General features: G+C 41.8%; 1 protein-coding gene across 2 annotated transcripts in view; it reads right to left on the minus strand.

Moving 5' to 3' along the window:
• zdhhc5a (zDHHC palmitoyltransferase 5a) overlaps positions 1-23,001 on the minus strand; it is a 36,349-nt gene that overhangs the window by 10,593 nt on the left and 2,755 nt on the right. Inside the window, exons 2-11 of one of the 2 annotated variants that reach the window (XM_078267522.1) lie at positions 13,094-13,234; positions 10,313-12,403; positions 6,369-6,490; positions 5,549-5,706; positions 3,524-3,696; positions 2,996-3,098; positions 2,412-2,503; positions 2,063-2,189; positions 346-454; positions 102-211 (exon numbers count right to left, since the gene is read on the minus strand). In XM_078267522.1, the coding sequence (XP_078123648.1) occupies positions 102-211; positions 346-454; positions 2,063-2,189; positions 2,412-2,503; positions 2,996-3,098; positions 3,524-3,696; positions 5,549-5,706; positions 6,369-6,490; positions 10,313-10,476 (1,158 nt within the window). In that variant the 5' untranslated portion in view covers positions 10,477-12,403; positions 13,094-13,234. The remainder of the gene's footprint in view (positions 1-101; positions 212-345; positions 455-2,062; positions 2,190-2,411; positions 2,504-2,995; positions 3,099-3,523; positions 3,697-5,548; positions 5,707-6,368; positions 6,491-10,312; positions 12,404-13,093; positions 13,235-23,001) is intronic. The other variant, XM_078267514.1, reaches the window with a different exon arrangement.

The raw sequence follows: 23,001 nt of genomic DNA on the forward strand, positions 1-23,001 counted from the left end.
ATTTGTAATTTGTGATATTTGGCTAAAAAATGGACCTCTCAGACTGTCCTTGTATATCATCTGGCTGTCTCTTGTCTCTGTGTGTTTATGTGTGCATATACCTGATTGGCGTAGGCGTGTGTGAGCGCTGTGTGGTTCTTGCCGGGGCTGTAGGTGGGCCTGTATTTGTACATTGTGGGAGTGGGAGGGGCTTTGTTCAGTAGACTGCACTCTGCAGGAGGGTAGGAAGACAAAGAATATAAAAAAAATTATTGTGAAATCAACACAGAATCATATTAATGTTTGAAGTTGAGAAAAAAGTCCTGGCGAAAGTCAGAGCTGTAGCAGGAAGTTAGACAGCATTACCCTCTGTGTTTCCTCTGGTGATTCCAGGGTAGCGGAGCTCTGGTTTAGGAGGAGGAGGCGGCTCAGCGTCGCATGACTGGCTCTCCATCATCTCTAGACTGGACTTGGACTGGAGAGAAGGGAGATAAAAAGTCAAAGAATCACATTCTGATGCCTGAAATAGACGTGGAATGTCACATGGAAATTATGTGAGAAGTGCTCTCAACCACCATCATCAAAACACCAAATGAGTAAGTATCTTTTAGAAGAAGGGTCTTCATTAGGGCTGTAACGATATGCGTTATGAAAGTGAAATCGCGACGCTCAGAGCCACGAACCTGTGTCGCGGAGTGAGAAGGCAGAATCGCGACACACCCCTTCCAACTCGTAGTTATCTTTCCCGTCCAGATCCAATGCTACCACATCTTTAAATGACTTATCACCCTTTTGTCGGGTAAATTTAAAATGTAAAGACAGCTAAAAGCGGGGGGGGGGGGCTGACTGTGGATGTGTCCCCGGGGCTGTTGTCAGCTCTCATCCCGACTGAAGCCTTGTAACGCCGGGAGAGTGAGGCAGACAGACAGGGGTGTGCTAGCTTGCTAAATTAGCATTAGATTAGTCATCTGTCTATACAGTTAACGTTACTGATGAATTCGTGGGTTAGCCCAGAGTTAACCGTGGTCAAAACAATCATACTAAAAATAACTGAGCGTGTTGAACGATGTCGTAATCTTATGTTAACCACCAAGAATTAGCTAACGTTATAGACCAAGCATTAGCATTAGCTACTTGTCAACAGCACCTTTACAGTAGGCACCAAAGCACTTTTCCTCTTCGGTCCCCCTACAGGTTGGAAGCAGAACTGTCCGTTACTGTTACCATTACCATTATTCTTAACATTATTAAGAATAACATTATTTTAAGGTACAAAAGAATCTTTGGTGTTGGATCAATCGATATTGAAATTAAGCAATATCAATAAATAAGGTCTCTGTTGTATTACTGTGTTGCAAGGTGGCCTGTAATCAATGACAAAACGATGCCATGTGGCAAAGTTGTATTATGTTTACAACTCTCCTCCAAAGAGGGAGGAGAAGATTACTCGCGACTGTTGCTTGGCTAACTATAGCATGGTTGTACATAACGCTAGAATGACGTCTAGCATACTTTTCCTCGCGTCAATGATGAAAAAGGATTGTCTACCTTGCAACATAAACGTAATCATATGTGTCGTGATTTCCCTGGCAGACAACTCACGTCATGTGCAGCTGTAACACAGACTAGCTACAGCTAGAACAGCTGCGTGGAAACAATGGAGATACTAAGAGCTCATTTTGGTTTCATTGACATTGTTCATACTGCTCAGAGAAATATATTAAAAACACAAACCTCCGTTGCTTCTCTCCTACGCTGTAAACATTGCCTCACACTATTAATCTCATACAATATACAGAATAACGATAGCACTGATACTTTACTAACATTAGCTTGCAGATGTTTGGGAACCTGATAGCTGATGTTAGCAATGAAATGGTACCAAAATAACGTAAAACTATTATTACACTGTTTCCCATATAAATCAATCCTCCGTGTTTTGAGCCCAGGCCAAACTAAATAATTTGTCAACCTCAACAGTCATATTTCCTAACAGATACATACTGTGTTAAGTCATTCAGCCAAAGCAGAGCTTACTCCCCAGTGTTTATGGCACTACGAGCACCCAGCCTGCTGTTCTTACCCGGTGCAGGTCTCCCTGTATACCGTTGTCCAGGATCTTTGCTGCCAGCTGGGCCTCTGTCAGCTGTGGCCGCAGAAAGGGAGGCTGCACACACACACTCTGCACACACTTCTTTCTGCCCAAATACCTGCAAAGAGCACAGAGACAGTGAGTGTCCACATCTTAGGCCGTGTCCAGACCTGGAATTAACACTTGGATGTTTTATGTCTGTTATTTTGTTTAGCAATATAATGTATCCTGAGCCATGTTGATCAGTATACACTGGGTGGAGACATGCCTTTGCAATGCTATGTAATGCTTATAAACCAGAGAGAGTAGTAGTTACAAAAAGAAGTAAAAAAAAATGCACCTGGGTGCCTGTGAGCTGCAGAGGACATGAGAGACATTCTTCCAACAGCCATTGGTGAAAGGGTTAACACCTCCTCGGAACTTCCCCGTTACCTGGAGAAATAAATCAAAAGGTTACACCAACAAAAGCATTCAAAAGTTAAAAAATAATAAAAAAAATAAAAAAGACGTTTTTGAGCATGTCACCACTTTAAAATGAATACAGTTTGATTTATGGCATGGACCCTTACTGTGAATGTGTTCTAAATAATGTCACTGATAATAACATCTAATATTTGTAGGTAGAGAGGAAGAAAAAAGTGTGGTTTTCCTGGCACTTAGTAACCTTTAAATTAATAAATCAATAGTTTTTAAATGGTACTTTAATAGCAGTTGGTTTGAGAGGCTGCTGTGAAATAGTACATTATGCCAGATTGAAAAATAGTGTATTTTCTGGTTTTGCATCTTTCCAAAGTAGTCCACAATTTTTTTCCACCGAAATACCCTACTGTTTGTAAGATGTCCTACTGTACTTTTTTTTTTTTTCTGTGACTCAATTATTTGACTTGACACTGGCGCATACGCAGTAAAACAAGAGTTTCCCACCTGTTCATTGGTAGTCCTGCCTCTGGCCACAAGCACTATGTGGAAACCAGTGAGGCCAGCAACAGGGATAAAGAACAGGCCTGCAACACACATTACACCTAGCCTGAGAGCACAGAGGGTCAAGGAATATCTTAAAAGACCAGATTAAAACTGATTGAAGAAGGCCCACAGACAATACATTTCATGGCAGTATTATATATCTTGTGCATAAATGGACTGCTTGGCCTGGTGGTGGCGGTGTTAAGAAACACGAGTCATCTAAATAATTAGAATTGATCATGGAAATGAAGCCAAGGAGGAACTTTAGTCATTGCTGAGGACACTAGTGATGTCCAAATACAGCTTTGTGAAGCATTCTCTTTATTTTATGAGCCAAATAGATGGCGCTCTCTTTCAAAAAAGGGTTAAACCAAGAGTGTCACCTAGTGGGGTCAACAAATACAACTAATGGTTCATGAAGCGGACACACTACTGTAACTGAACAGAATTGCAATCATAAAATACATGGGAAAGAGCCTTAAAGGATACGTGACGATGGCGTGCAAGCGGTCGATGTTTTGGCGATGGTAGAGGATAAAGAGTAGGCCAAAGCCAAACACGGCCATGATGTGAGCTGTCAGAGACAGAAGGAAGAGGAAGAAGTAGCGGTAGTTCCTCCTGCCAATGCAGTTGTTCACCCAAGGACAGTGGTGGTCGAAGTCCTACATTATGAGGGTTAAAAACACTGGGATAAGAAATAAAGTAATGGTATTTGTCTGCCCTGTTCAACATGCATACAGTTATCAAAAAACAACATTCCATACTTCCTGGTACAGCAGCTGCAATTTACATTTACATACACACCATGTGAAGTGGCATGATAACAAAGACAACTGATAGAGAACAAAACAATAGAAAAACTTGTTTTGATGTTTGACTTTAGCAGGAGCTACATATGTGGTAAACATTAAAATACATGTGAATGTTTCACACTACGTGAGCTACAGTCAGGTCTCCACTGGTTCATCTCAAGTATGACGTTCAGTTATTTCTGTTACTGTAGTGGCATATGCGAGAGTTAGCAGTATGCTCAGGTGCTTTCCTTTTTCTTAGAGATTTTTTGGAAATAAATGAGTCAACAATTAACCTAACCGTAGGGGACTGTAGACGCCGCACTGCCGCTGGCTGACCACCAGCCCGCTGTAACCAGCAAACTAGCGGATGGCTGAATATTTTCACGACATAGCCATCTGTAATGAAGCGACTGGAGACCAACTGATTAGCATGATTTATGTGGCAAACGCTGCCTTATTTCATGTATGTATTATAGCAATAATTTCCATATCCGGCTTCCCTTTTTGAATGATTACCGCCACCTGCTGGCATAGAGAGTTACCTACATGCTAGTCTGCCGTCGGCTGTAGTCATTGCGGTGTGTTCAAGTGCTACTTTTTTGCTGTTACACAGGCGACGTGAGGCGAACAACAGTCAGTCTTCATTCCCAATCATTCTTCGATGCCGGTTTGGTGTGTCTGGGTCTTAGGGACCTTTCACACCTACCTTGTTTGGTCCAGACTTTCGGACGTTTTAGTTTGATCCGAACCAAAATTACAGGTTTGAAACCTCCCACGGACCAGTGTCTGGAGCAAACTTCGGTCAGGAAATGTGGTCCTATCAAAAAAGGAAGTCTCGGTCCAGATCAAACTGAACCAAGGTCCAGTTGGTTTCTAGTGTCAAAGCATTTTTTTGGATAGTTCGGACTTTCGGACCAAATATAGGAAGTTCGGGCAAGCTATCGTTGTGTTATCAGACCGGGGAAGGTTTTTTAAGGAACAGCTCAGAGGTTAGTGTATACATGAGAGAGAGTGTGACGGTGGATGCACTCAGAGCAGACAGCTGTCGGCTATCAGATCAGAGAATACATCAGCAGTTTACTTGTTAAGTGGTAGTAAATGTACAGTGCAGGTTTCAGTTTGTCTCTGAATAAATGCTGCAGCTCCTCAAACCCCAAGTAAAGTTCCCGTTTCATGCTTCTCAACAACGCAACAGTCAGCTGAATAAACTCCGACACCAGAGAGAGGATACGAGAGGACGGGGAAGCCCGTCTACAAACCAATCAATTAAAGGGAGAAGCGCCTCACGTATGTGATGGCGACAGGACATAGTTATGTCATGTATAGTTCTTTAGTGGGCTTACATTACTGCAGTGTGAAACCAAAACTAACCTGATCAAAGGTATACAATGTACCAAAAACATGAACCTTGGTCTGGACCTTGGTTCAGACTTTAAGGTGAGAAAAGGCCCTTCAAGTGCTGCTCCTGGTCGTATTTGGGCCATAAACACTGACACTCTTCTCTCGACCAGAAACCATTAAAGGAACGCTGTGTTTCAGGAGACATGCTGTTGATGCAGTTTTCTTAAACATATCTAAACTGGATTGGCTTTACGAATGTTAAGGTAGACCTATGTCAGGCTGAATGTGCATGAGGTATTAGGTACTTTTTAAACATCATTTATTTAGAGACGGTGTACATTATTATATGTAAAAAGTCAATGGGTGAGTGTGAGCACACCTCGACACAGTTGTCACAGACGGAGCAGTGGGAGCACCGCGGCGGCCTGTAGAAGCGGCAGGTTGAACACCACTTCATCCTGACCTGGATCCCTCTGATCTCCACAGTCTTGTAGAGGGGAGCTCGGAAATCATCCTCCTTGTCCTCGTCCTCCTCAGCTGCAGGGACAGAAACGGAAGACGCATATTTCTAGAAGGCACAGACCTCTCCAGTCGCCGCTTTGTCAGCTTCGCAAAATGTATGCATAATTGTCCATTTTACAAATATTGGTACTTCCTGCCGACTCTGCTAACCTCCTGTCGACTCTGCTAGCCTTGGCTAGATAGCCAGCTCGCTGGTCAAGTTTTCAAATATAAATATCAGCGAGAAACAGTTTGCATGCTCAATATTCCTACAGAAAAGCCCTTGATTTTACTTGTACACTTGGAGATTTTTCATCCTACTTTATCCTATCCTAGATCAACTACAGGTCAAGTCATTTTAGTCAGTTAATTAGCCATTGTTGTATGTCAGTTGTATATGTATATGACTGCGATATGATGATCATATTTAAAATCAAACCAAATTACATTGAGAATTGTTAACTTCTGCCTCAAACAAAAAAAAAGAAAGAAAAAAAAAGAGGTTTGAGGCTATAACAGGAAACTGCCTTTGAGTGTGGATAAGCCAGAAAGGTTTACACTTTGAAAATGAAGCCAAAAGGCAAACTTGACATTTTTCAACAACAATGAACATACTGCAGACAGTATTTAGTGGCCTATTTGGTGACACACATACAACATCACACACATACAGTACATTCAAACATCAGTGCGCCCACCTCTAGGGAAGATGCCGGGGTCCATGAATGTGGCCATACAGAAGTTAGCCAAAACAAACAGGAAGATGACTCCATTGTAGATGGGTACAGCTACTGAGAAACGCTCTGAAAGCCATGGACACCTGAAACATGGAGAGGACAGTGCCCAACACTCAGAGTAAAAACAAGAGAAAGATTCTGTCACACTATATGGTTCAGTTGTAATAAAATTGAGGCCGTGTCCTTGGAAGACAAGCTGCAGGGCAACTTGTTGGTACTTTTACAGACTCATAATATTATCATTATTCGTTTGGTGACTTTTTAGACTGATATTTATTTCATCTGTTGGATCCAGAACAGAGAGAGGGGTCTTGGGCATTGTTCTCCATATGTGGATTACTGGGAGTTGGTTTGATTTCACCTAAGCCTGGATTGACGTGTTATCACGACAACATTTCTGTAAGATCAAACCTGCAAAAGTGTAGGATGATTTAAAGTGAGCTGAATCCTTGATCAAGCACTTTAAAAAAGGATAAGGCTGGTGGTTGCCTCTATTTTTCTTTTTGTCAACAAATCCCATTAAAAGACCAAACCAAAGCAATGCGTAGTCCGTCTCTCAATATTATGACTGCCCTACTGTCTGTGGCATTCGGCCCCATGCCCATAGTTACCTACCCAAGACACACCTATGAAATTGGCTCACGCTGGTCACTGTAGTTTTTCGCAAACAAAGGAGGAAATAGTGCATTTCTCAGGGACTATTTTCAGTGGCAGATTAATCCACATGTGGTGCTCTAATGAGTATTTGTGGCAGCAGGATGGTGTATGTGGGACTGAGTCAAAGTTAACTCAGTGTGTGTTCATGTTGATAAAGGAATACGTCACCCAGTGCAACAGTGTGGCTTATTGATGCGTTTTAAACCACAACGGAGCTCTCTGGCGCAGATACAGGCATAACAGTTGTAGTACAATACATTGATGATTTTGGTACTTTTACAGAATTTGTTGATAGTAAGACAAACAGTATAACATAACTATCCTATACTTCTTCCCCCTCCAAAGACACATCTTCAGATATTGTGACTCTTTTATAGTTTACAGCTACATACCTATACAAAAGAAAGAAAGCAATAGGTAAAGGTCCCATGGCATGAATATTTCACTTTATGAGGTTTTTTTAACATTAATATGAGTTCCCCCAGCCTGCCTATGGTCCCCCAGTGGCTAGAAATGGTGATAGGTGTAAACCGAGCCCTGAGTATCCTGCTCTGCCTTTGAGAAAATGAAAGCTTAGATGGGCTGATCTGGAATCTTCCTTTTATGACGTCATAAGGAGAAAGGTTACCCCCCCCCCCACCTTATCTGCTTTGCCCGCCCAGAGAATTTGGCCCCCCCATGAGAGAGAGAGAGACATCATGGCTTTCAAATGAGCAAAGTGGCAGTTGGTCAAGGCCACACCCCCACCCTCCACCTTGCCCCCCCCCCTCTCCTCCTCAATAGCTACAGACAGAGAAACGGCACATACTAAGGGAAAGCTCATTGTGGGACTGGCTCTAGTGGCTGTAATTCTGCACCAAGGCAGAATTTCAGGAAAGAGACTTCAGATACAGTATTAGGGGACCACTAAGGCCCATTTAAAAGAGACTTCAGATACAGTATTAGGGGACCACTAAGGCCCATATAAAAGAGACTTCAGATACAGTATTAGGGGACCACTAAGGCCCATATAAAAGAGACTTCAGATACAGTATTAGGGGACCACTAAGGTCTATATAAAAGAGACTTCAGATACAGTATTAGGGGACCACTAAGGTCTATATAAAATAGACTTCAGATACAGTATTAGGGGACCACTAAGGTCTATATAAAAGAGACTTCAGATACAGTATTAGGGGACCACTAAGGCCCATATAAAAGAGACTTCAGATACAGTATTAGGGGACCACTAAGGTCTATATAAAAGAGACTTCAGATACAGTATTAGAGGACCACTAAGTTCTATATAAAAGAGACTTCAGATACAGTATTAGAGGACCACTAAGTTCTATATAAAAGAGACTTCAGATACAGTATTAGAGGACCACTAAGGTCTATATAAAAGAGACTTCAGATACAGTATTAGGGGACCACTAAGGTCTATATAAAGAGACTTCAGATACAGTATTAGGGGACCACTAAGGTCTATATAAAAGCATCCAAAGAGCGCCATGTCATGGGACCTTTAAATATAACCAACCCTAATTCATTTCATTAACATTAGCTACCTCATACCCCTAACCCAAAAAAGACTCAAGATTTTGACTGTTACTGGACCCATACAACCCAAAAAACAGTTTGTGATCTTCCAAAATAAAACAATTTAGTTAGCATGTTGAATTTTCTTAGCTAGCAAGTTAGCCACTACATAGGTGCTCCTACCTGGCAACTTCCAGAAAATAGTCCCAACACTAACTGCTCCAATGTTTTGCTTTTGATGAACACTGCTAGCTGCTGTTTGACCAAAATAGGGTTATTGACAGATGATACAAAACTTTTTTTTTGAATAAATAAAGCTGGAAATAGCTGACACTGTGCTGGTATTTAGGTGTTGTTAGTTTTTTTTTGTATTTGACAAAATAAAACAAGCCCATAATTATGCTTTTTTTAAAATTCCAAATAAAAATTTACATAAAACATGTCAAAATGAATTATAACCATACTAATGCTTTATGGTCTACACATGGTCTACGGAGTTTTTTAAATTCTTTTGTGTTATTCCCTCATTTTTCAGACAACTGTTTCATGTGGTGTTGTATTAATTCACTAGTGTGAAAATAAGAGAAGTGGGAGAGTGCCTGTAAGGATTCAAACACCAACAGACAGTGTGAGACTAAATCAGGGGCTTTTGTCAGAGTGACAGATGTTGGCCTATTTTCGCCTCACTAATCTAAAGCAGAATTGACTGCCGCCCACCCACACACACACACACACACACACACACCTATTTCTTTCACACTTTTTTTCAATTCATTACATTTATGCTGTTTCTATATCATTATTTCGGCTTGTTCGTTACACGTTTAGTGTACGTATGACATAACACATTTCGGGTGTTACCATATACTGTATAATAGAAGGCTATAGATCTGACAGAATATGAGAATGCACATCCGCAATGGCACTGGGTCGCATCCACATAGACATCACATCAGAGCAGGGCATTTGTAGCTTGACGATCTCGTACACATTCAGGAAGACAGCCTCTGACTGGTCGACAAACTCGTCCCATTGCATTCTGGGAGTCAAGATGGTCTGGGCTAACAGTAAAACGATATGTCTTCGTACAAAAAGATGAATAAATAACCATTCAGTTTGGAATTATTGTGCAAAGCCTCTGAAAAGAAACTGTATTTCCTGGCTGGATTACAAAGCTTCTGGAAGGTCTGCAATCACACGGGAGCCCTCTTTGAAAAGGCTCAACTGTTATCTTCCCTGCTAAACAAACAGAACAACACTAGCTTGAAGTGATGGGGAGATATCGAACATTACATAATGTGACTTACAAATTTCTGATTATGGATTTATGATACTAGACACTGTAGTTCCAGGCTGGATTAAAAAGCTTCAGGAAGGCCTACAAACACACGGACGACCTCAATGAAATTGCTTCTTTCTGCTTCTAAACAAAACAAAAAGTTAGTCTTCCACACTGCATTGATCTGGATATATTAAATATGACAAAACATGTAGTTTGCGGTCCTATACGAGATCGTCGGCCTCAGGTTAAGGACGCGTAACACTGAAAACGGCTCCGGTGTCGATTCATCACCAGTCCGATCACGCAAACTCAGTTGTCCATGTACAAAGAACAAGGCCCTCTCTATTATCAGTGATTTAGGTTTGTTATGAAATATGTTATGAAATAGTTCACTGCAGCTTATAATCAGGCCTGTATGTGTGTAAGACAGTGCACTGTTGCCACTTACGTAAAGCAGAAGAAGAGCGTGGTGGAGCCGACGAGGAAGAAAGTGGCTGCCGACACCGGGACGTAGCGGGAGGGTCTCAGGGGTCTGCTGGGCGGGACCACGGCGTGGGGGAGGGGCGACGAGGATGGACCCCGCCCTCCACTCTTACTGCTGTTACCTGGCATCGCTTCCAATGTGTAGTGGCGTGTGTGTCCAGCGACTGCTATGCCGAGGAATTGATCGTTCAGAGTTAAACGTCTCTAGGTGTGGTGTACTGGCTGGGTTTGTAATTTGTGGTTAGAAATGATGGATTGGCAAAAAGCAAAAATGGAAAGAACAGATACAAGAGATGGAGGGATAATTGAGGAGTGTTTTCCTCTTTCACGTGGAAAAGAGGAAAACACTCCTCTGCTTCATCACACTAAGATGGAAGGAGGAGCGATTGCTTTCTCAGGTTAAAGGTCGATCCTGATCTCCCGTGTGTTTGTGTGTGAGATTAAAAGAACCTCAGACGTGAAAGCCTTGTTTTCCTGTCAGCCAGAAAACAGGTGGCAAGACGGGATGCACAACAGAGGAGGAGGTGTCCGGACAGCTATCTCTTACAGAGCTGCAGACACTAGCTTGTCTCTGTTCTACCCAACATGCCAGTCAATTACGTATACAAGCCAATAGAAACTGACTGAGTAAAATCAGTCTAAAAAGAGGCCGTTTGCTTGTTGTATTGCAAAGTGAATAAGGGCTTGGAGAAAAACATCATAATAGCTCAATACAAAAAACATGGCTGTTATTGAGACTTACAAAGCTAGTTGGACCTTTGAATTTAAAACACAAAAATGTAGTTTGTTAGTGATTTGGTGCTGTGAAAGTCCAATCAAATCGGAATCTGACAGACAGAAAACCTCAGCTAAACTGATGAGCCTTGCGCCTGATGTGACCTCATCCAGTCTGATTTGATTGGTCAAAGAATGGGAGTTTAGTGAGGTATAAAAGTTGGCAGAGGAAGGCCTGTTTTGGTAGGAGATGGACATACAAGATGGACCAAAGGAAACAGCAAGAAATGGAGAGGAAAGCTTGAAACAACGATGACTTTTCTCAGCTTGGAAAAAAAATGCAGGTCGAGACTTACAATGGGAAATGGCCTTGTTTGTAGCTAAATGTGCTAGCAGAATGTATGGAGATTAGCACTAAAATGTAAAGTTTTTAGCACCCAGAGATCAGCAGTCTGGGCAGTTGACACAGTGTAAGAAAAAGTCTTGTAAATAAAAAAGTGACAACCCCTTACACTCTTCTAGAGAAGGAGACAATTTGCCTTCAGTCCAGAACTCGTATTAGAAACAGCAGTCTGTAAACGGGCCAGTTGAGGATCCTGGTTTTCCTGTGTCGGGGCATCCCTAAACCCCGCCGGTGGCTGATTCAAACCACCTCACCTGCCAGCTGCACCAGGGATGTGATTGGAAGACAAAATGCAAGAAGTGGTGGTGTGATTCTTTCCAAAACATTTGTGGGAAAATCCAGTCGAACATCCATTAGTATCCATGTAAATGAAATTTTTGAGAAAGAGCTAAAATTACAGTGTTGATTTGGAGTGCTGGGGGTTATGTGTGAATGGTATTATCTCATCTATCAGCCAGCAATAGCAACATAAAGAACAACCCAGTTTCCCCACTGGTTTCCTTGTTCAACTGTGTTAGTGGATGGCTATGCCTGTTAGTTATGTAACTGTAAGCCTTCCAGCTACAGGCCGTTTTCTATTTTGCCGTCTTCTCCAGGGACCTCTAGGGCCTTCCCTCTGCTTCCTTCCCCAGCAGAGAGCACTGAGGCTTGGATAACATGCTTCCACAACAATCCCTTGGAGGATACAGCAAACTATGGCTTTAATCTGTGGAAGATAGAAATTCCTAAGGCCATTTGTATATATATTTTTTTTTTTTCACCCAGGTTTAAAGTATCTTCTCCACCCCTAAAACAGGATCCAGTGCTGGGGCCTCCTCGATTGTTGATTTGGATGGCTTTGTGTATATGGATGAGGAGGCAGTACTGAATATAAACTTCAACAGGTCCTGGGTCACAAAAGAAGTGAATCCAGTCAGATGGTTGGTCAGGATGCTGCACCTACAGTAGCAATGAGAGGAACACGGGCTGGGTTAAGATCAAAGACTCTTGTGTAAACATTTTTATTTTTTTATAGGTACTTTTTGATGCTAGTCAATTTTCTTTGTCCGTGCGATTTTCTATTTTTAAAGACACATTTTTTTATTTTATAGCCTGTTGTGTTGTGACCTGTTGTCTTCTGGGAAAGTGTTTGTTCAGTGTTCAGTGTAATACACAAGTGTTTCTTTATTATTATCATTCTTTTTTTAAAGACAATATATCATTCGCAAGAGACTGGGGAGGGGGGGGAAAGCCTAAAAACCCTCCTGATGCTTGAAAAGTTGCATTCTGCAGGCAGCATAATAATAATAATAATTTATACATTATTAATCCCGCAAGGGAAATTACAATGTTTTCACTCTGTTACATATTATACACATTACACACACATACTCAGTACCTCTACATGTACTAATGGAGAGATGTCAGAGTGAGGGTTAGGGTTAAACCAGAAATACACAGCAATGTAACCCCACTACTATAATTGGAGAGTGGTGTGTTTGATTGCATATCATGTGAAACGTCAAACCAATTCACTTCACACTGTGCAGGTTTATTGCTGGAGACCTAAGGAAGAGTCCTGTCACTTTTAATGTAAATAAATACTTGGCAGTTTTACCGTTTTTCCCCCAAAGCTCTTATGGCGCTTACCCACTGCTAGTACCAGCTCTACTCGGCTCGACTCAACCACAGTGCCCCGTCCTCCTTTTTCCATTGCAGATTTAGTACCGCCTCATGCATGAGGCGAGCGTGGCTGGTCGTCATAGCGACGCCGCAGGAAACTGCTGTGACCTCAAGCGACACACACACACACACACACACACACAGAACGTCGAAGGTGTGTTGTTGTTTTTTATCTCGGCATGAACATTTTTGTTGCAAAAGAAGCTGGAGGCAGCAAAAAAAACAAACACCGCTGGCTAAACGTCGGGTTTGTTCAGGAGACCCCCGTCTGTCGCTATAGCAATGAGGACGCAGTGACTAGTGACGATTCTCTCCAACCAATCAGTAGTCTGCAGGCTTTCACGTCACCTTTTGGTATCGCCTCAGCTCGCTTGGAACCTCGACGGAGGCGATACTAAAAAAAGTACCTGTTAGCAGGGACTTTTTATCATAACGGAAAACCTAAAAAGGCGAGTAGAGTCGAGCTGAGTCGAGCAGGTACTAGGGGTGGGAATCACCAGAGGTCTCATGATACGATATCATCACGATACTTATGTCACGATACGATATTATTGCGATTTTAAACATATTGCAATATTCTGCAATATAATGCAATTCATTACCTTTTTTTTCCAACTCAAATGATGTCCCCAAAAGGAAACATTTCTCAGTTTGTTCATCTCACTTCAATTGTATTGCTGCAAAATGGGATTGTCAAGCAGACAGACTGACCAACACACATATAATAAAAACCATACTTGGCGTCTGTGTATTGATACAGTATTGCCACGGAAAATATTGCGATACTATGCTGTATCGATTTTTTCCCCCACCCCCAGCAGGTACCATGTAATGGGAAAAAGCCATTATTTTGACATTGAAGCTTTTATTACAGGCAAAACTGCCTGTAAAAACCCAGCGTTAGAACGTACGTAAAGTTAATTATTCTCTTAAGTTAATAATTCTCTCGGCACCGCCAGACACCTGTCTGCAGAGTGCCGTTAAGTGCGGCTGCTGGGTAGCGCAAATCTCTCGCTTTATTTCTCTTTTTTATTGAATTAATCAAACAAAGAGAAATGTTCTCCCCCTCGTCTTAAAATAGTCAAAAAACGATACTAGAGTAACCTACTTGTCCAGCTGCTGCAATAAATACGCAGGGGGATGAATCAGTCTGTACAAACTCATGTGAGAAGTGTTTCATGGTTATTTATTTGTGCTTTAGAAAGTGATCACTGCGAAACATCATAAAATAAGCTTTATTTATCTCTCCCTACTGTACAATGACAGATTCAAGTAGCTACAAAACATTTGAGTTCTTGTGGTATACAGATGGACTGGGATATGTGACAAGTTAGCTGTTCACTGAATATGACCACACGTGCAGTGTTTCCGCTAGAAGTTTTTTCAGCGGCTGAACTGAGGCTGAGACAATTACTCGAGTAACTAGAATCATTTGGTTACTAAAAATCCTCAAAGCTAAATTATTTGCCTCGAAGCTTCGTTTAATCAATGTTACCAACGCTGTAGTCTATATCCTTCACGTTCCACTTCCGGGATTGCTCCGGTGCCGCAGGAAATACCTCCAGATGCATGCATGCATGTCCGTTTTCTTTCCGCTTTCTTTGTGTTGGCGTTCTAAACTCCGGTGGATTTGTGAGGACTATGGTTAACTGCTCCTCAGATCTCTGCAGGGTAAATCCAGACAGCTAGCTAGACTATCTGTCACACACCGGTCTGGCGCTGCAGGCGACACATGCCATGAAGACTGACGGCGCAGATTACAAAATGAAGAAAGAGAGTGTAAATAGTGAAGGGCTGAGAGAAGAGACAGGCTGGAGAAAACGACAGAAAGTGTCCAAAGTTTGGAATCAGTTCAAACCTAATTAAAACGAAAACTCTGTACAGTGTGTCTACTGCAAAATGGAGCTAGCTTACCACAATAATAGCACGACGTCAATGCTTCAGCATCTCAGCAGATAACATCCAGTCCAACTTAATCATCCATTTCACGAAAGTAAATCACAGAGTTGTATGGACAATAAAACTACACCAAACATAACTACCAAAAACAAACAAGAAAATACGTCGTGGTGACCACAGATGATCTAAAGAGCCGACTGGCTGACTATCCCTTCAGAAAAACAGCTGATTGTTAGGCAGCTCTTTCTCTCTCACTCTCTCTTCACGGAGGAACAGCTGATCAACGATCTACTAGCATAAAGTGTAACAGAGCTGTGTGACATTGTTATCAAATATATACATGAAGATAGGTTGAGTATAACTAATATTTACATATACGCCTATATACAGATCAGTCTCAGATTGAAACTTGCAGTTCTGAAAGTTAAGTTGCACAACTTAAGGTCATGTTTATGTATGTTTAATGCATGCCTCAGTTTGAGGTTGTTATTGCATTTCAGAAAATGTTTTCTTTAAAAACAATGTATTACGGCACTTAAATACACTATATGTTTAGTTTTTTTGAGAGATAATATTGTAAGCAATTAAGGCAATAACAATGTTGCTTTTTCCAAAATTATTATTATTGCCCTTCAATAAAAGTATTTCTTATCCGATTACTCGACTAATCGGTAGAATACTTGATTACTAAAATATATAAATCGATAGCTGCAGCTCTAGTTTGAACGTCAACAGCAGCGTTACCTAAAACAGCATGTAGTTCCTTTTTAGCAACAGTTTGCTTTATTTGCAATCGTTTCTCAAAAGCTATGTCATACGGTTACATGCCAGGATATAATGTTAGTGTCCCTTCTCTGTCCTTACTCACAGAAAGTTTTGGGATTAGAATAAAATCCGTTTTAGCCTACTGTTACTACTGTGAGTCTGTTCAGCTTTAGAACAATTCCAGGTACGTAACATTATTTGCAATGTGTATCTCACATCATTTTCACTCACTATGACCAATACTACGGTCATTACTAAACGTTGTGACAAAATATGAACAATAACGTCACCGTCAGTGGTCTTATTTGCTAACGTTAGCTACTGACTGTTAACCTCGGAACAATCCAGTACCCTAGGGTGCCGTTACCTGATTTAACGTCACCGATCATTTTACACACACTTTAGCGACAAAACAAAACGCTGAGGGAACATTGCGGTTTTTTCATGTTTGTTTTGTAACGGGGAGTCAAAGGCAGAGGGGCCGCAGCGTTCCCTAACGTTAGCTTCTTCAGGGTTCATATGCATTTTAACCAATACTTTTCCGCAAATTTCCATGACTTTGTATTCCTGAAAATGTCAGTCGACATTATACAATAAGAATAAAAATCTGTGTTAAAGTTAACTCTCAGAGGTTTAACAATAAAATGAATGACAATTGATGTGGTTCATAGTGGGATTGGTAATATCACGTCCCGAATAGAACGTTGAGGTTAAGACGACATGAAAATACATTTATTAATCACATATTATTATGCTGTGTTAAAAAAACTTTCTGGGTCTTTTTATGTTTCCAAATCCGTTTCATAACTTTTCCAGGTTTTTCCAACACGTATGAACCCTGACTTCTTGTCTCGTCTGTGGTCTGATAAACAGTAAATTCATCAAATTTAATGTCCATAACGCTACATTCCAATAGAGGCTACTGTAGCTAGTCGCGAGTGCGGTTTTCATGTCGCAGCTTTCGTCGCTGTTCGTCACTCTGCCTGAGAAACTGTTATACTTGTGCTGTTGCTTATTTGGTTGCCATGGCTTTGCAAGTGACTAGAGGTCGACCGATATGGGTTTTCTCTGGCCGATGCCGATCTTTAGAAATCAGGGTCAGCCGATAAATGCTGCCGATTTATTTTGGCCGAGCTGTAATTTAAAACTCGTCCAGCCAGTTTAACAACATTAAGGGTTTTATTCGTGCTCGAGTCCATAGATGCAGTTAATGGATACAGGCACGGACAACTGAAGGCTCTGTTAGCAACGATTAGCTCCGTTAGCGGTTAGCTGCAGTTAGCTCCGTTATAGGAGTGGATGAGACAGCCACAGACAGGGGTAACAACCAGACTCTGATAAATGACATTCGGGGAGCTTCCACAGCGGTGTGGCCGCTGTGTTTTGTACGGTTTCATTAGTACAGTTAATCCCAAGGCAAGAACACAGCAACATGCTACTGCATCTGAGCCTGAAGTGACTGCGCGTGACACACAGCGCAAGACTTCACGAGGGGAGGGGCTGGAGGCAGCTGGTCTGGGTGCGCTGTAAAAAAATGTTGCCTATTCATGTTTTTAACACTAGGCTGCCCGCAGATGCGCCTGCCTATTAATCGGCTTGATATACTGGGATATTGGCCGATGCCGATAATGTAAAAAAATGCTGATTAATCGGTCGACCTCTACAAGTGATGACGTACTGTCACTGTTCCCGTTGCTCCCCCTCAAAGGGGAGAAAGCAAAAGTATGTCTTATCCGATTACTCAATTAATCGATGGAATATTCAATACTCGACTACTGAAATAATCGATAGCTGCAGCCCTACTGACAGTGAATATCTATTAATAAAAAAATTAAAAAATAATTAGGGCTGCCCCCTGAAAGTCGAATCATCAAATCGGTGACACTTCAATCAGCAATGTCGTTAAAAACAGAAGAAGATTTTGTCAGTCAGTGTGCATTATAGTGCGTTCCATTGACCTCGGAACTCTGAAGCTGAAGCTGGGAATGACGTCACACCCGAGTGGAATACGTTCCATTTACAAGTCGGATTTTGATCGTTTTCATTAGCGCTAGCCAGGTTAGCCATTGTTAGCAATGCCAGTTTATAACAACGCATTACGCTGTTTTTGTGTGCATACAAACAGCCTAACAACATTGTCAACAGATAGAATATGGACAGCGATGTGTGTACGACTGATTTAGTGAGTTACAAATAACACAGAAGAGCTAATAACTGTATGTTACTACAGATTTCACTACTGTTGATGCATGGAGCAGCCATGTTGGATTTTTAGCTCGGGGTACTCGGTGGTTGCCCGAGTTCCGAGCTCAGAAATCCGAGATCAGGGGGGCGTTTTTCCGACTTTGACCTCGAAAATTTCCAGTTCCGAGTACAAATGGTACACACTATTACATTCTGAAAATGTCCCCAGAAGTAATTGAACACTGCTGGACAAAAAAAACAAAAAAAAAAAACACACTGCTCAAATGTCAGTTCAACTGATCACCAACTGATACGACTCGAATATTAGATGTTCGGGGGGCAGCCCTACCAAATAAGTTGTTCGAGTCAGTAGTGTGTAGGGCTGAACAATTTTTGAAAAAAACTAAAAACTAATCTTTTCTGCCAGATTTTGTGATTACAATGCGATTTGCGATTATTATTATTATTATTATTTTAAGTTTAGCTAAAGTTCAATATTCACTGTGTAAGACAAAACATGTCATGGAGCATTATAAAATGACACCATCAAAACTGCTCTATATTCTTATACAAGGATGAGAACATAGATATTAATCAACAATAAGGGTTTTTCTTTTAAGCATGGAACATTGAATCTGTCATATGTAACGTTATTCCAGCATTTATCTTATGAAAGAACAGTAAATATAATAAAAAAGGATTGAAAAATGTTGAACTAAACATTCAACTAAATATTGCACATTTGATTAATCGCATCTTTCATACATATGTCAGGTGTAACATGACACTCAAACTGTTTTTCCAATCCTGGTCTGACTCAGAGTTGTCATCATCAGGTAAGTACTGTTCATCTGTTACGCTATCATCATCCGATTCATCTTCCTCATCCCTGCCACTCACAGATTGAATAATACCTGCCAATTGCTGTGGGAGAACACATCCCTCATACTACAGAGGCTTTTGGTCAACCAGTGTCCAACCGTGTCCATTGCAAGCATCAGGGATGTCAGGGTTGGCAATATGGGCCACCTTCCATTTTCCAACCTGGTAGTTAACCCTCCTGATGTGTTGCTCCAAACTCCTCCCATATATATATATATATATATATATATATATATATATATATATATATATATATATATATATATATATATATATATATATATATATATATGTAGCCAGGTCCACATTGCTTGAGTGGGTGAGATGCTTGTCATCTTTGGAGCACAGCTCACTCATTCGCAAGAAACACAACTCATCAACACTTGGTACTCGTGGTCTACTAAACAGAGCATAGGTGAACTCACTGAGGTGATCAACGAGATCCCTCGGTACATCCCATGTATCTCCCAGCCTGGCAAGAATTTCTCCAAACGTTGGCATCCTAGAGAGGGTTTTCAATGGCCTGACTTTGCCTAACCCCTTGAATGCACTAGTGGTATCACAACCACTGAAGGCGTGAAGTTCCATTAGCGCTGTCAAATGCTGCTGAGAGTAGCTACGAGACATTTCACTCACATCAATGAGCCTTTTCTTGTTTCCTGTGCCAGTGTAAAACATAATATTTAAGTCTGACATTGCCGGAGCATAGTGTAACAAGATGAAAAATATGTCAGTATCAGGACTCTTAACGAGTCGCATTCAAATCGTGATTTCAATTTGAAAACAATTAATCGTTCAGCCCTAGTAGTGTGCAATATGTATCAGGTCATTCTGACAGGATTCCAACAAACTACACTCATCTGTTCATTACCTCAGTAGTTAACCAAAGCACAGCACGTGTACACGTATGTGTGTATGTGATGTAAATGTCATCATCTGCCCATGTCCGCGTACAGCCCAAAAAAGTGACCTCGCCGAATGTACACATAGAAAGCAGGCCTACTGCGCATGCTCCACTTGTTTCACACTGCGGTCCTCTAGGTGGTTTACCAAGAAGGAGTGGAAGAAAAAAGAAAAAGAAGATATCAAAATTGATTCTTGTTTGGAAGAGAGGTTACCCACATGTATGTATATCACCAAGTGGAATAGAGTGTGGGTTGTGGTTAAGGAAATGCACATGCGTGGAAGGCCATAAAAGGTATGGATAGAACCACCATCGACAGAAAGTATGTCAGAGCCTTTAGTAGTATTTAGTGTACACACTAAGCTTTTACTACTTCTAGTACTCTGCATCAAAGAAAGTCTCCACACAATCTTACCTGCTGTCCACATTACCACAGTACATGCAGCCACCTTCCTGTTTACGAGACCGGTACAAGTCTGCAGCTGTCTGCTGATGCGGCGGAATGTATGTTGGAGCATCAACTAGTTTAGCTGCGAGGTTGTCAGCTGTGCGTTTGCCTAGAATAGTGCTCTGCGTGTAGGACGGCCGATTTAACCCGCCAGTCCTCATCGATATAGTGGCATGTATCACGTAGCTGGCCGTCCAGTAAAAAAAGCTTAAAACGCAACTTGTAGAAACCCGGTAGTATTTTCGAATGACGGTGCTTCCCTCCCTCATGTCCCCCTGAGACAGGGATCTCTGTATTGTGGGTCTGGAAAAAAGCCTCTGATGACGCAGAACTCGTCATTTAGCGTCATCGGAGGCTTTTTTGCCCAGAGTCTGTGGACTACAGCCAGCTAGTTCTGCATGTTTTCAACCCGCCCGTAGGGGATTGGACTGTCATCTTTACCCGAAGCAAGCCAAAGCTAGTCGAGTGTCAGCCATCTTGAAGCTAAGCTACAGCTCTCTTTTTTCAGCAGCAAACTTTTACAACAATTATGTGTATTCAAACTACCGCACATGTGTACCACCGGGATACATTGGTACAGGTCGGAGAATATGCTGGAAACTTTATTACAGACGGAATACTACGCGAGCTTTGCCTGCTACGGAGACCAGCACCTCAGCCTGCTACAGAGACCAGCACCTCAGCCTGCTACGGAGACCAGCACCTCAGCCTGCTACGGAGACCAGCACCTCAGCCTGCTACAGAGACCAGCACCTCAGCCTGCGGTGTTGCTCGATGCCACTAGCCGGGTAAGGGGACATCCAAAGCGGTGAAACGCGGAACGAGGGCAGGAGTTTGAGCTAGGTGGAAAGCTAACGCTAGCCGACCACCTGTCCCATCCATCCTGCTTGCAAGTGTCCGCTCATTAGACCACAAACTGGACTACATTCAACTTCAACGAAACTCCCAACGCGAGTTCAGAGACTGCTGTGTTTATGTTGTGGAAACATGGCTGAACAACAGTGTACCGGACTATCCAGCTACTAGGCCGGCTAGCCCTCCGAGCACATGCTGCTCTGTTGGGTAAGACTCGAGGTCTAACTGCTAACTGCTGGTGGAGTTTGTGACTGTTAAATGCCGACCATTCTACATTACATACATGTGTTTATTAGGGTGACCAGACATCCCCGGTTTTGGTGACCTGTCCCTGGCTGGAGCTGTCCCCGGAAATGTCCCCGGTTTTCACTGTGACTGACAGACCCGAAATTGGAATGAAAGAAAGAAAACATTGACCAAACATATAGTCGCGCTGACTCGCGCACCCTACACACGCAAACTCAAGCCAGAGCAAGTGCTCTGTAGTGCAGTAAACAGTACAACATTTCCCTCTGAGGTGTAGTAGAGTATGAAGTAGCAGCAGGGGCGATTCTAGGATCAGACCTTTAGGGGGGCTCAGCCCCTAATGAGAATATGACACGGATACGACTTTTGCATGCACTCATGCAAAAGTGTTAATCTGCGCCATGAAATTACCAACTTCTTCATAACCGCACACCTGCTCTCCCTCTGACTCAGCCAAAGGCGTGAGTCTGGCACAACCACCTCAACCAGAATCTAAGCTTTCCAATGATATTAGTGCCAGGTTTGCGAGAAAATTAACATTGAATTTACATGAAATGTTATCATATTTACATTCTGAATAAATATCTGCATACCCATTACTCTCTGTGAAATATCTCCCAAACTCTTCACTCAACACATGTATCGGTACAACAAGTGGTTCCCGGGTAATCAGGTTTTGAAATTGCAACAAAATTTCGACATGGTCTCCAACTTTGGGCCAAAATTATAATGAATTCTCATGTAAACTATTTATGTCAGCACAGACATTTTTGTAAATTGCTTAGTCAGTGTGTCCCACCATAATGGTTATTATATTACCAGATTCCAGACAATCCCACTTACAAATATGAATATATATTTCTACCAGTATGCTTCCTAGTGACATTAATGTAAAAATATGAAGAAAAAACTATTCAACCTGTGTGTGCATGGTTCAAATTCTGAAGTGCAAAATAGTTCAGGCTACAGCACAAATACAGTATTTCCATCCATAGATAAGAATAATCAAGTCTAACCTCTGAATTTCTCTTCAAAGTCCACCAGATTGATACATTTAAACGTTAAAATAGACTAAATGTTCTTACAGGGGAGCATGCCCATGGACCCCCCTAGGGGGGCTTGTGCCCCAGTGCAGCTGTAGGTCTAGTGAAGCCCCTGGGGCAATGTCCCCGTTTTAAGTTTTACAAAAATAAAAACATTACCTTTTTTGGAGGTATTTACGCTTCTGAGCCGAAAATGTCCCCGGATTTCGTCTCAGAAATCTGGTCACCTTAGTGTTTATACTCGGTGTTTAGCTACATCCCACCAAGCGCTAATGCTACCAATGCGTTAGCTGAACTTTACGGAGCCTATAATGTGTGTGCACTAAATGTAGCCTGTTTCGTATGTCGTTTTTATATAAGTTTGTTTTTATATATTTTAAATGTGTAACACCACTAGAGCCACGGTAAAACGTTGTTTCATGTATATGGTTGAAATGACAATAAAACACAGTTGAGTTGAATGCTGCCTCACTGTCTATTATGTCTGTAGACGGTGGGCGTGGCTTGCGAGTGGAGTCGTTGGGAAGTGAAGCAAGTGCATTCTGGGAGTTGTTGTCTTTCATCCACACAACCAAAAATACATTTTCTGGTTTTTCTCAGTCTACAAGGCACATACATATTCATCTTTCCAGCGGTGAAATATCCCTTT

The sequence above is a fragment of the Sander vitreus genome, chromosome 2 (genome assembly GCF_031162955.1).
Source record: "Sander vitreus isolate 19-12246 chromosome 2, sanVit1, whole genome shotgun sequence".
Classification (NCBI taxonomy): domain Eukaryota; kingdom Metazoa; phylum Chordata; class Actinopteri; order Perciformes; family Percidae; genus Sander; species Sander vitreus.